Source organism: Molothrus aeneus, chromosome 9 (genome assembly GCF_037042795.1).
Source record: "Molothrus aeneus isolate 106 chromosome 9, BPBGC_Maene_1.0, whole genome shotgun sequence".
NCBI classification, from domain to species: Eukaryota; Metazoa; Chordata; class Aves; order Passeriformes; family Icteridae; genus Molothrus; species Molothrus aeneus.
Window position 1 is genome coordinate 30319220 of NC_089654.1, and position 16799 is coordinate 30336018.

Sequence of the window (16799 nt, forward strand, 5' to 3'; positions counted from 1 at the left end):
CCCCAAGAGAAAAGCACAAGACACATGAAACATTTTCATGAAACATTTTAGTGCTCTAATGCATTTCAGATCTATTCTGACTAGAATAATTTGGTAATAAACAGCAAAAAACATGATGAGAAAGCTGTAATAAACAGTACCAATTGCCTCACAACGATTATTTTGTATTACTCTACATGGCTCAAAACACAAATGCCCTTACAAACAGTGGTGAGATGTGCTTTAGTCATTAGAAATAGTCCTGATGTTGACTCGGAGCTCTAAATATGGATCCAGAGGTGTCTAACCACTTCTTTTTTCAGCCCTACTTTGACTGTACCAGAGAAATTTTGTAGTATAAAAAGAACACAGAACACACCATGCTATGACAGAGAAGTACTGAGAAACTTCAGAGTGGGAAGCAACTCAAGAGAACACCAAGTTAATGCTCTGATTTCACAGAAATAGAAATACTGTTCATGGTCAAAGCTCTAGGCAGAGTCTAATCAAACACCTCTCCACATTGTCCACAATCTCTCTGTCCCTGGAAAGGGGCTGTAAATAATAAACCAAAGTCACGTGGGTTTATTTGTTATAAACCCAAGAACCATGAATTAGACTTAATTACCTAACAAGAATGGCATTTCACAGCACAGATTAGGCCATTTTTCTGTTTGGTAGAACTGGCTGTAATGTAAGATGCTAAGATCCAAAGATTAGAAGGATTTACTGAGACACCAACTGAATCCCTTGCAGTGAGTATGCAAAGAGCACTTCCCTGACTACTTGGATAACCATCTTCCAAACAATTGAGAGCTCCTGGGTAACTGACTTTACCTGTAAATCCAGGTTCACAGGCACAGTTGTAGCGATTAATGCCATCAATACAGGTCCCATGAATGCACGGGTTACTGGCACAGTCGTCAAAGTTATTCTCACAGTTTATTCCTGGAATAAAAAAAACAAGGGTTAGAGGAATAAGGAGGGTAAATCTTAAAAAGAAGGCAACAGAACTATTTCCCAAAATAGCCTAATTAAGAATCCCACTTGCTTCAAAGTCACATTGGGGGCAACTTAAACAGGTGATGATGCAGAAGCACTGCAACACCAAGGAATGCCACCCAAGCCATTGGGTGCTGACTGAATATGACCCTGAGCTTGTACTAAATATTTAAACAGAGGAATAAACATTTTGAATGCTATGCCTAATTTTTCTGCAGGCTTGATTTTTTTTTGGAGTAAAGAGGAGGCAAATTCTCCCAAGATTGGTTGCAGCACCAGTGAGGGTTAGACAATCCACACAAACACACTGAAGTTCAGCATGGCAAAGCAATGTGAAAATGATACTCTCAACTTAGCACACACCAGAGCACAGGTAAGAAATAATCAGATGCTTGAATTCTGCTTGAATCCCAGCCTTCCAGTGGTGTTTTCCATACCTGAGGTGCCCAGCAGGCAGTTGCACTGGTAGCCATTGACCAGGTCGATGCAGCGCCCTTGGTTGAGGCAAGGATTGCTGTGGCACTCATCAATCTGCTCACTGCATATGCCACCCATGTAGCCAGGGTTGCAGATGCATGTGTATGAATCTATGCCATCCTGGCATTCCCCGTGGTGGCAGGGATCAGGGTCACAGTTGTTGATGTTCTCCTCACACAGAGTGCCAGTAAAACCTGAGGAAAAGTCACAAGTAAGGAAGGAGTCCACTGGTAGGATGCTGCAGTGAATATAATGCAGGTACAGAAAGAATTGTATCAAGAATCAGCAAAGTGGCAGAGAGCACAAAGGGTTAACTGGGCACCTCAACTGCATTTCCAGCCCTGGAACACAACACTCTCCACTGTTCACAGCATTACAGAACAGCAGCATGCACGGAGAACCCTGGCACTGGAAGTGGTCACCTTCAGGTTATTTGGAACAGTAGCCATGAGAGGAAACATGTAAATCTCCATCAGAAATATTTACTTGCATCAGTATAAACTGTCTGAAGGCACACTCCTGCCATTATTTCCTCTGCACAGTAACGGGGACAGAGTGGGGCTGACCTTCTTAAAATGAGCAATTACTGCAAAGATGTTGCTGAAACCTTCCCAGGGGAACTCCCTTGGCTCATGTCAAAGCTTCTGCAGCTCTGCTTATTAGAAAGTTTCTTGCCTCCTTCACTGGGAAACTTTTCAGTAACTGCAATCAAGCACCAACTGCAAACTTACTGAAGGCTGCATGCAACCTCTTGGTCAGGAGCAATGAAACAAGCAGCAATTTGGCCTGTTTCATTCTGCTTCAGCTGGGAAACATCCTGAGCAACAGAGAGGGACAGAACCTATCCACAAAAAGGGCTAGAGGGGGTTCAGGAAGTAGGAGCAGCAAACAAGTCCCTCCTCAAGAGCCCTGCTCTCCATGATGGAGCAGAGCTATATAAGATTGGGACAATTTCAAATAAATGGTTTTCAGAGCTGAGGTTTTGGAGCAACAGCTCACACAGCCTTCCAGCAGCTGAAGATCAGGAAGGCAGAACTTGAAATTTCAAGACACCAACTGGAGACTGATACAAACCAAGCTGCAGGGAATTTCAACAGCTGAAGAGTGGTTCTCACCTGAGTATTATAAGTGGATAAGAGGCTCCCCATTTTTCATACAGGTTTGTGGTTATTTCTGTGGTCAAACATACCAGGTGACGGCTAACATTTCCAAGTTCTGCGAACGTATGCTTGGATGAATGGGTGTGGAAGTGGGTGGGGAGAGGGAAGGGAAGCTAGTTAGAGAGATGGATATAAAAAGATGTTAGGGAAGGAGGAAAAACAAACTGATAAGGGGAGAAATGGTGGCAGAGGGGGAAAAAAAAAGAGGGCAGAGACAAACAAAAGAGGAAAGACCTGAAACAACCCAAGAAAAGAAAAGCCATGATCTACCACTGGGAAGGAGAAGTGGAATAATGCCAGAAGGGAAAGAAAAGACAAAAAGCAAGCAGTAAATAGAGCTATCTGTACAGCATTTGGCCAAACATTTTGCAGTTTTCAATCACGTTGGCAGCCGGCGATTACCGTTCAGGGAACAACACAAACACATCACTCACACCATGAGAGGAGCAGAGCAAGAACATACTCGAACTCATTGTCCAGTAACTGACCTGCCCCCAGGAAGAACTCCACATTTCAGTCTTACAGAAGGCTGTCAATATTAAATATAACACTTAGCACACGTTCATTCAACAGTCATTACCTTGCCTGCTATTGTAGCTCAACTGAGCCACTCAGAGATCAGGAACGTTTCTGGATCTCCTAACTGAACATACCTCACCAAAACATGATTTCTCTCTTTGCAGACAAGATTCAGACTAGGAAAAAACCATTTTAATATTGAATATGAGAATCTTTCTGACAGGATGGAAAACAGCCCTAATACAGCATCCCTCTCCAATTTTCAGTCAGATATTTAAGATTTTACTAGAACTGCTGCTTCAGTAACATGCATTTGGTTGCTTTCAGCCTGAAGATGCTCCTTTACATCATTTGCCTTCATGGAAGCAATTGCCTTCCTTCCCCAGGTGGGATACCTAGAGTTTCTGTATTGATTTATGCAGTTTTGGTGCCAAATTCAGAACTTGCTTTTCAAGGCACAGCTCTCCACATTGTCCTCCCCTACGCTACCCAGACCCACCCAGGCCTGATAAGCTCTGCAGTCTCAGTGAATGAAAGCAACCTGAACACACCCCAGCCTGAGAAAGACTAAAACAGTTTCCAAGTTTGGAGAAGATTTGAGCTTTTCCTTCCTTTTGCAAGTGTCTGCTTATTTGTCACATGAAGTAGTCAAAAGGAAAATTCTGACCACAGTAATTATTCCTCTCCTGGTCAGAACTACTGCATTCTCCTTCTTCCAACAAATTCAATGCCTCTTCAGGAACTTTGGAAATGGTGGAGAGACCACATGTGAGAAAAACCAGGCTATTTTCAGGCTAATCTTTGCTACATTCTGCGCAGTGAAGTCAAGCTTGCCTTAATCATTTGATTATTGGAATGATTCAAAATGAGAAATTTTGCACATAAATCTAACCAACCTTACTGCACATTACTGGGACTAATAGAGCTCCGGGAACTGTTCAGCTTCTTTCCTAATGGAAGAGCTAAAGCCAAGGCATTTCATACCTGAATCTGTATCATGAGCAGTGTATGAGGGACCATGAACTGAAAGCAACCAAGAGTAGCTCCTTACTGAAAATTAGAACATAACAGCTCTGAACCCTCTTATTTGACCAGATGTAAAAATGAAGATAAAAACATATCTACATCACCCCTGGAGGTCTGAAGATAAGAAAATCCTATCATTAAACCTGACGCTTCTGAATATGTAACTCACCAGGCATTAAAAAACCACCTGAGTTCTGGCCACAGCTCTGCCAAAATTTCTGTGTGGTACCTGACAAATTATTTCAAATCATTTCCACTCAAATTCTGAGTGGAATTTCTTCCACAGCTCTTACTGCATTTCAGTATTAGCCTTCTGACATAAAATGCAACTTCTGACATAAAATGGAACTTAGCCTTCTGATGCAACAGAAATCAGAATGCACAGCAGCACTGCTCTGCCCATCTCTTGTTTTTCAAGTGCATACGATATAATCTGACTTGGGAGAGAAGAAGGTAAATCACACTCATGTTTTCCCAGATGTAGATTCCATAGCTAGTACAGAAGAAGCTGTCATCTTCTGGGAAGCAAAGGATGGTGCTGAAAGAGGGAGGCAGAACTCTCATCAGCTGTGAACCTAGCTGCCACAAGTGAAAGGCTTTCTCTATTTAAATACTATTCCCTGCACAAAGGAGTGGACAAAGCTCTGCAACAAACAAGCAGCATTTCAGAGAAAGAAAGAAAAAACAGTGACATCTTTGAGACCAGTCTTTCATGTACTTGGGTTGCATGCTCTCTCCCCCCAGGGGCTCAGAACAGCAGACTGACCTGTGGCACACTGGCACTCGTAGCCATTGGGGTGGTCAATGCACTTGGCTCCGTTGAGGCACGGCGTGCTGGAACAGTCGTCTATGTCAATCTGGCACACGGCCCCACTGAACCCTGAGAGGCACACAAACACAGGGAAACCAGGAGTCACTGAAGGAGTTCACCTAGACAGCTGCACTGTCAGGAATTACCTCTAACAAACCCTCAAGCCCATCCAAACACAAGCCCAGCCAATCTACATTCAGTGGCATCATGAAGCACACACACCACACCTTGCATGGGCTCGCTCCTCGTCCAGCCCACCCTCCAAAGGTTCTGTCCTCCAGGTCAGCTTAAAACTGAGATGGCCAAGTCACAGAGAAATAAAGCAGTGTCCATCACTGGACAGTATGCCTGCCTGTAAAGTGAGAGCCATCTAATAAAAATCTTTAAGGCAATCAAAGCAAGCGGCTAAAAATAAAATAACAGCGCATACATCACTAGAGCCTTCAGACTGGAATTACTGCAGCAGTATGGAATGTGCTGCAAAACAGCACTGGAACTTTCTTAACTATTTCAAGAACTGTTTTGAAAGTATTGACAGGTGATGTCAGATGATGCAGATCCTTGGGCAGTTTCAGAAAAAAAAAACCATGAGGTTTCTTCTTGGAGGAAGGAACCAAAGCAAGAGCCTGAACACCATTAGTCAATAAGAAGGGCTGCAGAGCAGGCTTTTGTCATGTAAATTCTGAATTCAAAATTTTTTGTAACCCATGAAGAAAATAAGTGATGTTCACTCTACAGCTAACATTGATCCCTCAGCTCAGCTCTTTTTCTTTTCTAGTGAAGCCCAATTCATTTCACTCCTCATGCAAGCACCATAAACTATACTGATGCAAAACCAGCTTCTGCCTAAAAACCTCAGAAAAAAAACAAGAAGTGTGCAGAGGGTCTGATCTTTAAAATGTGCTGAGACTCTCACTGTAGTTTCCACAACAACAGAAACTCGTGTTGCCAGCTGCCCTTTTAGATGAGGTGTCCAACTGTGTGTTTGTCAATGCTCACCCAGTTACAAGCACAATATTATTGTAACCAACATGAAACTATTCTGATTTAATAGTGATTGCACTTCACTCACTCAAACAGATACTGCCCTAAAAACAACAGAGACTCACAAGAAACATTTCACCCACAACATCTGTGCAGGTCTTGATAGGGTGAAGCAGGAAAAGCTTCCAGAAATCAGAACTCACCAGGAGGACAGACACAGAGGAAGCGGTTGACTTTATCAAGACACACTCCATTGTTCACACAGGGATTACTCAGGCATTCATCAATATCTTCTTCACAGTGAACTCCTTTAAAACCTGTTAAAAAATAAAAATAAATAAGAAGAGGTGACTGAAGGCTGTAGAAAGTGCTCTTGAGAGTGTAACTGTCTCTTATACCAGTGCTGAAAGTCTAAGCAGAGTTTCATTGCAAGTTTGCAGTCTGAACAGAAACTATGAGGTACAAATATACCCCAGAGGCTAAAAAGAGATGTTGATTGTGTAGGTTTCACTGTTGCTGAAGATGCTCACCTAACCAGCAACAGCAGAAGTCAATGCTGAATTCACATCTAATGTTTTCTTCCACTTGAGAAGGGGTTAATTACTTTGTAAAAGGTATATAAACAAACACAACAGATAGTTTTAGCTCAAGGGCTTTTAGCTAATGGAAGAGTACAAGAAAAACATTAAGAAGGGTGATGAAATACTTGGGACTAGCCTTTCCTGTTCCACCTTTCAAAACATATTATACATTAATAAATACTGTATTAATAAAAACTCATTGTAATTGTCAGGGTATCATCTGATCTCCTGCAAGGGTCACAATTCTCTATTTATATTTATGATTTTAATACTTTATAAGTCTGTGCAACTGGCAACTTGCATCTTTTTTTCACCCCTTTCTATCAGAGTGCAAAATACAAGACTAACATTGGTCATTGGTTACATTGGCCATGCAAATTTTACAAGCACAATTTCATTCAAGTAGTTTTTTTAACAATGACTTCCTCAGCTCAATGGGAAGCTTGCATTATTTAGGGTATTTTAAGCACAGAAAAACCCCAAACACCATTATCTGAAATCACCATATGCATACCTCAAAATACAGTCACTCTTTAAAGGTTGCACCCGCTTTGCTTTCCCAGAGAGATGACTCTGCACACGCACTTTACCAGGTATAGTAACAAATACTTTCACACATACCCAGCTCAGCAGGCTAATTTCCTTGCTGATGCAGAGACTGGTTTCTTTCTCAGCCCTCTAATTGCTTTCTCCCTCCCACACACAAATACCAGGTCCTCCTGGCTGGTGCCACCACAGCAGGCTCTCTCTCAGCATTCAGCCTCAGCCCTTTGCAGCTTTGTGTTCCACCTGAGCAGAGCTGGCAGCCCTCCCTGAGCTCTGCCTCCTGCTCCCTTCCATCTTTGTCAGAACCTCCCCTCACCTGGCATACAGAGACACGTGAACCCTCCAATTTTATCCAGGCAGGTGGCATCGTTCTGGCACGGGTTTGAGTGGCACTCATTGATGTCCATCTCACAGCGAGGTCCTGTGTAGCCCTTCAGGCACTCACAGTGGAAAGAGCCCTCGGTGTTGACGCATTTCCCAGCATGCTCACATGGATTGCTGTTTGCTGCAAGAATAGGAAAGACACAAATGTGTGGGTCTAAATTATTGCTCTCTCTCTTATTGCTCTCTACACCTTCCTGAAGGGAGGTGGGGGTCGGTCTCTTCCATCGGGCAGCACTGACAGAACCAGAGGACACAGTCTCAAGCTATGGCAGGGAAGGTATACGTTGGATATTAGGAAAAAATTCTTCACTGAAAGAATAATAAAGTACTGGAATGCTCTTCCCAGGGAGGTGGTAGAATCACCATCTCTGGATGTGTTTAAAAAAAGACTGGACATGGCACTTGGCGCTACAGTCTAGTTGAGGTGTAAGGGCATAGGTTGGACTCGATGATCTTAGAGGTCTCTTCCAACCTCATTATTCTGTGATTCTGTGAAAACCTCTCCCCAGAGCAGGAAAGCCACAGCATTCTTTATTAGTCGTGGTCTTTTCAGGGGCATTCCTTTCTGGCAAGTAATATTGGGGAAAGACTGTTCATCCTGCTGGGGAAAGGCCACTGAAGAAAACAGTGGCAGTTTCTTGCCTGTCAGGGGCCAAAAGAAGGATTGCTGTCACCATCAGGGACCAGAGGAGTAACTCTGCTCCATATTACTAACGACAGCTCTTAAGAGAAAAGTATCAGCTAGCAGGGATTAGAGAACTAATTAATGTTTTCAAGGCTTTATTTCCAGATCACATTTTACATTTACTTCATTCCTGAGGCCGACAAGATGCCGCCACAGCCACAAAACAGCCAAACTTGTCCTTTTTGTGTTTTCAAAAAGGAACAGCACTCTTGTCCAAGGCAGACTGAGGAATGAAATTCAAAGAAGTGCTTCTTTCCAACCCTTCCATGTGCTGGTTAGGCATTACCTTCACGCATCACTCTCTAGAAGCATGAACGAGCACTCACAAAACTGTAAGTAAGTCTGTAAGAGTGCAGTTAATCCCCAAAACAACACAACAGCATGCTATCAGAGAAGTACAGCTTTAAAAGCCCACGTGGTCACCAGTCTTGGAAGGCACTCAAAAGATCCAGCCATATTCTGGCTGTCAAACAGCCTTGATATATTTCTACTGAGGCCGTAGCTGCAACAGCTCCCACACGAACTGCGGTGCTCTCATTGCACCCTGCAGTTCTAAGGGACAGCTTAATTATCACATCTGTTTGCAGGCACTCCCCACACAGTGCTAAAGCCCTCTTGCACAAGGAAGAATGGTTAAGCATCCCCCTGCTTTTCATATTCCAATTCAAACATGGACAACTATTCCAGCTCAGCCCTTTGCCCCAGGTCTCACACAAGTTTAAAATGCATCTGAAGACACTGAAATGGAAGGTGGAGGGCACAAAAGGAGTCCAATGTATGTGGAGAAGTTATGACAAAATGTGTATTCTTGCACTCACAGAGAGCAAACAGAAACTCACCCATTGCACATTCATCCACATCCTCAGTGCAGTCTGCTCCCTTATGGCCCTGGGGGCAGGTGCAGATGTAGTTTCCATTCACAGGGTTGGTGTCACAAAGAGCACCTTTCTGGCACGGATTGCTAACACAGGCATCATCCAAGTGGCACAGAAGACCTAAAGAAGCATCCAAGAGTTTATTAAAATAAAGAGATGAAACAGTCAGACTGTATTTTAAACAGTAAAATAAAAACAGTAAAATTAAAAACAGCATTTTACACAAATTCTGCGTCCTGGTATTTCAGATAGAGACTCCCACAGCAAGAAACTTGAGCAGGCTTGAGCCCTGAACTACCACAGGGAATTCATCACACACTTACAGAACATCATATTTAAATACAAATTCTGTCACTTTAGAGGTGTGTCCAGCATTTCTGAAACAGGAAAATGGCTGACCATTATCAAAATCTCATTCTTGGAGCAGTTAACTAACTCTTCACTCAAACCAGCATGATAATTTTTCTGACATCTGAAAAGGTGCACATGAAGCTCACTTTAATTCAGACATGCAGATCACTTTTATTTCCATGTAGTTAGGAGATACACTTCCACCTAACCTAAACCAGAAAATTTTCCACTATACCAGTGAGGATGCCCAGATCATAACACAAACACATAAAGATATCAAAATTTGCTTTCTGGATTCATACAATTATTATAAAGGGCATAGAGCAAGTCACATTCATGTGCAACTTCTCAAGCAAATACAGATTCTGCTAAGGGCTGGAAAAAGATCTTCCCTTGCAACCTAAACTGTACTAAGTTTGTCTTCTAGCCTGACACAAATACTTTGTCCCAGGCTAGAGGGGTTTAACAGCCCCTTGCTCACAGACAGCGCTTTTCCTCCTGGTGGTGAAGTGCACAGAATAAACACCCCACTTTAAACAAGTGCATAAACCCCAGGGAGCACCTTCCGTGCCAGTGCCAGACTTGCGCAAGGTGTGTGCCCTCACCTGCCTTCCCCTCTGGACAAATGCAGGAGAAGGAGGCCACCCTGTCGATGCAGGTGGAGCCGTTGGCGCAGGAGGCAGTGAAGCAGTCGTCGATGTTCTTGCTGCAGTCGTCCCCGCTCCAGCCGTTGACGCAGACGCAGGCGTAGCCCCCGTTGTGGTTGGTGCAGGTGCCCCCGTTCTGGCAGGCATTGGGCTGGAGCTGGCACTCATCCACATCCTCGGTGCAAAACTGGCCTGGGGTGTTGGGGAAGAGGAAACAGGAAAGCCTTATAAATGTGATTGTCTGGCAAAAGATTTTGAGAATATAGAAACTATAAGCGAGTTGGAAATGAAAGCAAGCTTTGAGATCCCTTAGTTACTGAACAACAGGAAAACAATGGTGTGGCCAGCTGAAGGTGATCCCCTTTTGATGAAACAACACCCTCTGCTTGCAGACAGCTCCAAGGGTCAGAGCAGACCCTACTGGCTTAGCAGAAGGGGTCCAAAGAGGAGTTTTTAGGGTTTAAAATGTTACACAGTATGGTAATGTAATGATTCTTATAGGCTGTATGTAAATGCTATAGGATTTGTATATTAGACTAGATTGGTTAGTGAGAATTAGAATATTCAGCACAGAAGAAGATTTATGGTGTTGTAATGGGAACTTCACTCTCTTATCCTCTCCCTTGCTCTCTCATCCTCTTTACCAGGCTCTTGCCTTCTCTCTCTTTACCTCTCTCTCCCTCTTTGGGGCCTGCTCTGAGCTGTGGCTGGCAGCTCCCAGCAGGGCCTCTGCACCCAGGCCCTTTGCAATAAACCACAAGCTCCACAATCTGGCTGCAGAGATCTCTGGTGTCCGTCCGTCCCACCCCCGTCACTCCTACACTGGGGCACAGAAAGGAGCAGTTTAATGCACCTCAGGTGCTCAGACTCAAGGAGGTTCTTGCACAGACAACATGACCAAAGGGAATGCTGTAGTCCCTCAGTTGATGCTCCTCAATTCCAGCATGCTCCACTGCCAGAACTTCCACAGCACTGTCATCAAATCAGGCAAAGACAACCAGCATCCCCAAACAGCCCCAAAGCAGGAGCTGGGCTGCAAACGACTTTAAAAGAATGACTTTAAAATAATTACTTTAAAAAGGCACAGTGCAAGAGCCAGCAGGCAGCCTGCAGCACACTGAAGATACATCTGCAAGGAGGTGAGAAGCAAAAAGAATGAAGGGCTGCCTGCAGGGCAGCCAGAGGGACTAAGAGAAAAGATAGCATAACAAGAAAATCTTGGCCACAGGAGTATCAACAGGACAGCAGCAAGGTCACACTTGTCAGAAGAACTTAATTCTTTCCTGTATAATTATTCAATGATGATTACTCAGTGAGGAAGAATAGAATTCTTAAAACTCTTACACCTGAAATAATTATTTGCTTTGCCCCAGGTATTGTACAGACAACCACAAATACTTGGGGATTTCTTGGTTATTGAGACATTTTCTCTTTTTTTTTCAGTAACAAAATAAGTAATCTAAAAATGTTCTTACAACCAGAGATATTAGAGAGAAGAAAACAAATGTACACTCAGGGAGATTTAAGGAAAAAGACCAAAGGACCAGTAAGAATGAAATAATTTTCAGAGGATGCTGAACTTTACAGTCACATCTATGGAAAGCTCTGCAATTCAGATTTAGTGAAGTATTTTTTTTGCTGAAATCCATCTTGCTTTGACATCAAAATCTGGAGAACCTACCACTTGCAATAATATTTTGCTTCAACAGTTATTCATCTTCCCCATTAAAGTTGCACAGTTTACTTTTAAGCCAAAATTGTTTAGCTGAAGTTTCAAGTAATTTTGAGTTTCCTGAACAGATAAAACCTCCTAAGCACCAGCTCATTTCTTCCCAGGCTGGCATATGGGTACACATGTGCAACCACAGAGTACTGGTCACAGTCCACAATTTTCTTCTTGATAAACTATTTCTCTCCTTTAAGTTACATTAAGAACTCTCTAAGCACTGAAAGCTTGACTTTTTTTTTTAACACTTCTTGGTAACTTGCTTTTGCCACCCTTTTTAAAACATTGATAGGATGCACACAGCATCAGAAGATGGCCCTTTATCAGAGAGAGAGATTTGATTTGTCTGATGTGACCTTCCCCTCTTGCCCAGCTGACAGCATCTCCTCTCTCACTGGCTTCCAGCAGCTTGCTGTTATTCGGGTCAAAGCTCTTCAGTAAATTTACTCTTCAGTAAAAATCTTCTACCACAAGATTTCGCTTCCCCAGCTACTCTATCTGCTGCACATTTACATTTGCATGGAATTCCCCTCGTATTCCATGAATAAGAAATTCAAGAGCAGGCCACAGGTCTTCTCTGCCAATGCACCTGGGCTCCAGTTTCTTCAGGCTTGCCAAATTAAAAATACTTATCAGATGTTGATAAGTGACATTGTTTATTAATGGCACAGAAATAATGTTGCAAGAGCACAGACACACCCTCCTCCAATACACCAAACTGAAACATTTATCCTGAGCAGGAATCTAAAAACATCCAAACGTAACCATCTCCATCTACTATACTCATGATCCTTTTTGTTTTCAAAGTACTTGGATAAATCCTAGCTTTTGATCCCATGAGACTTAGATTTATTTCTTTTTCCCCACTTAGGGGCAAAGAAATGAAATTATCATTAAAAGAATAAGTTGAATAAGATGCACAACTGTGTTCTGTGCAGGTGTTCCATTCTTTGGTAGGACTACTTCACAACAATAATTTTATCACTTAGAAAACCATAACAAAATTTTGACAGCAATGATAATTACAGTAGAGTTTTCAGAATTAATCTTCAATTCCTGGTTTGCTTAATGAAAGAGTTGGGGAGAACTCAATCCCTTGCTATTGTTATCTGTAAAACACCTCTGTGCATTATGAACACACAAACCATGCATTTGTCACACTAGCAGTGGATTGTTCAGGAGCTTTCAGTGCTGCCTTATCAGTGGCCACCCTGGCAAGAGCCAGAGAGCTGGGGCTGGCTCTGAGCAGTCACGCGTATCTCACAGCCCAACACAGCCCACTCCCTCCAGGAAAAAATAATCAAGACCTTATTTGCTTATTATAGAAGTGATTTTCCTTCTGTTCTTGGAGGGGGCCCAGCCAGATCAAAGGACTCCCTTGCTGAGGAACCCTTGCAGAGCTCACATCCTTTTGGCTCAGCCAGCCTGAGCTGCTGCCACCAAGGCACGAAGAGTTTTCAGCCACAGCACTCCCCAGTGTGGTGCCCCAAAAAAATCATTTGCCTTTTGACTGGCTGAACAGAACTCCACACACAAAATGCAACAGAACTCCACACACAAAATGCAACAGAACTCCACACACAAAATGCAACAGAACTCCACACACAAAATGCAACAGAACTCCACACACAAAATGCAACATTCTCTGGGCTTTTGGTGAGGGTGATTGAGCATGGGAGTACATGCTGTTAATTTGTATCTTCTTTTGCTGTTGGGGGATGTTTTTTATAGTTGTTTGCAGTGTTTTGTTAAGCAAAGATGGGTTAACTAATCGCCCATATAAACTATCAGAGCTTGGTTCTGACTTCCCATTTTGAGTGTCACTGGTAGAACCAACACTTAGGCCTTCTTTTAGTATTTTTTTACTAGTACTCACTCTCCACTTCTAGAAAGAAAAGCACCAAGTGACATCATTGATGTCCTTGCAATAACCCTATGTTCTTGGCTATTCCATTTTTCTGCAGCCCTAAACTAAACCAAACTTTTAAAAGATCAAACAATGCCTTCATAAGAAAAGAATACAGAGCTTAAACTTCTTCAAGCACTTGAACTGTATTTTAAAGACACATACCACATTTGAGCTCCTTGAATCTGGTCCTCACTTGGCTTCTCCAATTTCTAATGCCCCTTTTGCCATACAATTGTATTGGTGTTTAATTATGAATATGAATCAGAGCTGCACCTTAATGCAATTTGTTTTAAAAACAAAGGAAATCCAATTCAACATATTAAGAGGCATAAATGAACAATTAACTATTGCATTTTACTACTGAGTACTTTAATGAAAAGACCTTGTTCCTAATTGAAGACTTCTCTCTGCCAGGTTAGTTAGATTTAAAACCAAATGAGATGAGTTCTCATTCCTGAAACAATTTACTTATGGGATGCTGCTTTGACTTAACTGTAACAAAATAAATATATTTATTTGTAGCCATGTCATTGGCAAGCTTGTTTTCTGCTTGTTAGAGGAGTTTTAGGAAGAATCAAGTCTTTCATTCACAGAACAGAAATTCAACTTCCAAGGGCAAAGTCCATGATGGACTGTACAAACTGCACAGTGTAACACACATGTCCACAACCCAAGTCACTTCTGAATGCTGCAACTACTCAATGTTAATTCATCTGACTGCATGTTGGTGTAGGTATTTCTTTCCTTGTGCTCTCACTAGTTTCAATTACATTTCTAAAAGACACACAGTAAACATAGGCTGAACAAGTGAAGTGTGAATATACTTACAGCACAATAATTTGATGGAAATGTGGAAACATACACATAAAAGACAAAAAGAAAGGAAACATAACTCACTCCAAGAAGGTAATGAAAACCTAGCCTGACCTTGATATTTGCAGAGCCTGGGAAATCAGTAAAATGCCGACTCAGGTTCTGAGTGACCTTGTACAAAGTAAACAGCTAGTCCATGTGGTATTTCAAAATTGAAAACTAGAAGTAGAAAAAGGGAACAGCATTCAACTCTTAGCACTTTTTGCCCACTATGAAACTAAGTTACTTCCTGCATATTTCCCCTCCCTCAGAAAAACCATAGGGAGTAAGTCAGACATGTTTGCTGCTTTGATTGCTCCCATTTTCAGAGCCTCAGGAACTGCAAGGAACTCGAGGAGTTTCCGTCAAGTAGTTGTGCCAGATCTCATTGACAAGAAACAGCCCTTCTCCTTCTTTATGTTGGAAAGAAAACAAAGCCTGATTTATACAGGTAAAGCAACACACAAAATTAGAACAATGCTACACCAAAAGTAGGGAGCATTAGCTTGGACAAAGCAGTCAGTGAAACAGCCACCCTGGAAAGCAGCACCAGACATCTCCAAAAAGCTGATCCTACCAAACCTTAGAGGGCTTGCATTAACCTCAATTCCAGCTGCATTGATCCTGCAGGACCCTCAGACAGTTCAAGCAGAGGACTTCATCTTTGGCAGAACAGACTAAGGAGAACATTTTCTTGGCCTCTTAACAGCAGGAAAGTCTGCTGATGCACAGCTGGAGTATCAGAGGCTAAAGCTCCTGACAGCAGATCTAATACAGTTTAATCACTAAAAACATTTTGTAGGGCAAAGGGTGCAAATACTTTCCTGTGCCTTGGAAAAAAAAAAAAATCAGCTCCTTGAAAACTGAGCTGGGAGGAGAAGGCAATATCCCATTTCTCTCAAAATCACAACCACCCCAGCACTGGGCTCAGACTGAACTGGAAGTCAGAATATCTTACAAGTTTAGTGATACTGGAGAGGCAACTTGTGAGAATCACAAACTGGTCCATGGGGTCTTAAGAGACCCACTGGAAAAGGAGCATCAGGTTTCAAGAAGCTTTTATGCCATTACCCACTCAGTAGCTCAAGAAGTTTGTGACTTATCTCAGACACAGCACACAGGGAAGAGGTCACTAGCTCTCCTGAAAGGGCTACCTGGGAACTATAAACCAGATCTAGACAAAACTCTTTGAAAGAGTAGTTTAATTCACAAAGTATTCCAGATATTGCTGTATGGGTTTTTGAATACAACCTGTGTAGCTCAAAAAAGCATGGCTCATTAGAACTGTTTGCATTTTTAATCCAAGTTTCAAAGGACTCCTAAGTGAGAAGGTGAACAGCATCTTATCAAGACTCAAGAAGGGGCTAAGAGATAAGGAACAGCATTTGTATACATGCCCAAATCTAATCATGGCAGAAGGTCATCGGTGCCACACTCCAAAGGACCCAGCACTTTCTTCTCCTCTCTAACCCCACGTGTGCATGTTCAGGATGCCAGCTGGCAGGCCACTGCTGGCTGCAGAAGGACACTCCCCTGTCCACTTCTGTCTTGTAATACAAGCAAAATGCCTGCATTGACAGTGTAACCCAACATGCAGCTCAAAGCAGCTCAAAGCAGCTCAAAGCTCAAGTTTCCTCATGCTCCTGTGTGAGCCACCTTGTCAAACAGAAAGGGAAAAACGCATGGAACCATTGAGCCTTCCAGGAAAATGGTATCTATGAAAAATACTCCAGCTCCCATGTTTTTGAATTGTGTACTTGTAAAAGCACTCAGTTCAATCTTTAACCCACAGAACTATCCATGCTCCTTGAAACAGTTCAGCAGCTTTTAATGCACACAGGCACTGGAGTGTCTAATTAATGACCTAGAAGGTGATGAAACAGTAGGCAGTGGTGGCTTTAACAAAATAACATTTCTCTTTTCCAAGAGGAAGCCAGGGATTTCAGACAGGTTCAACCTGGGCAGTGCAACAGCAGGCAGGGCTGGAGGCACAAAAGCCAAGCAAAATACAAAGGCAAACAGCCTTGCTGCAAAGGTTTGGGTTAGGCACTCCTGGAGGAAACACCAGCTTCCCTGGAAGAGCTCAGCAGGCACCTCTGCTCAATCACAGCTTTAATCAGCAAAACAAACACCACTGAGCAGACATTTGACTGCAAGGAACAATAACTAATGCAAACACTGCTTGTGCAACAGGGATGGCACAGCCTCTGTCAGGAATACGTTTTGTTGTACTGGAGCCACCACCTCTGAATAAAAAAAACAGAGTTCATAGCCTGACAGACTAC

At 42.7% G+C, this 16799-nt stretch overlaps 1 protein-coding gene across 1 annotated transcript in view; it reads right to left on the reverse strand.

Annotated features, from left to right (window-relative positions):
- The window catches only part of NOTCH2 (notch receptor 2), an 89376-nt gene that overhangs the window by 36503 nt on the left and 36074 nt on the right, over positions 1-16799 (reverse strand). Inside the window, exons 6-12 of the mRNA XM_066555271.1 lie at positions 9986-10219; positions 8994-9149; positions 7402-7590; positions 6162-6275; positions 4930-5043; positions 1419-1652; positions 817-927 (exon numbers count right to left, since the gene is read on the reverse strand). Of these exons, the coding sequence (XP_066411368.1) occupies positions 817-927; positions 1419-1652; positions 4930-5043; positions 6162-6275; positions 7402-7590; positions 8994-9149; positions 9986-10219 (1152 nt within the window). The remainder of the gene's footprint in view (positions 1-816; positions 928-1418; positions 1653-4929; positions 5044-6161; positions 6276-7401; positions 7591-8993; positions 9150-9985; positions 10220-16799) is intronic.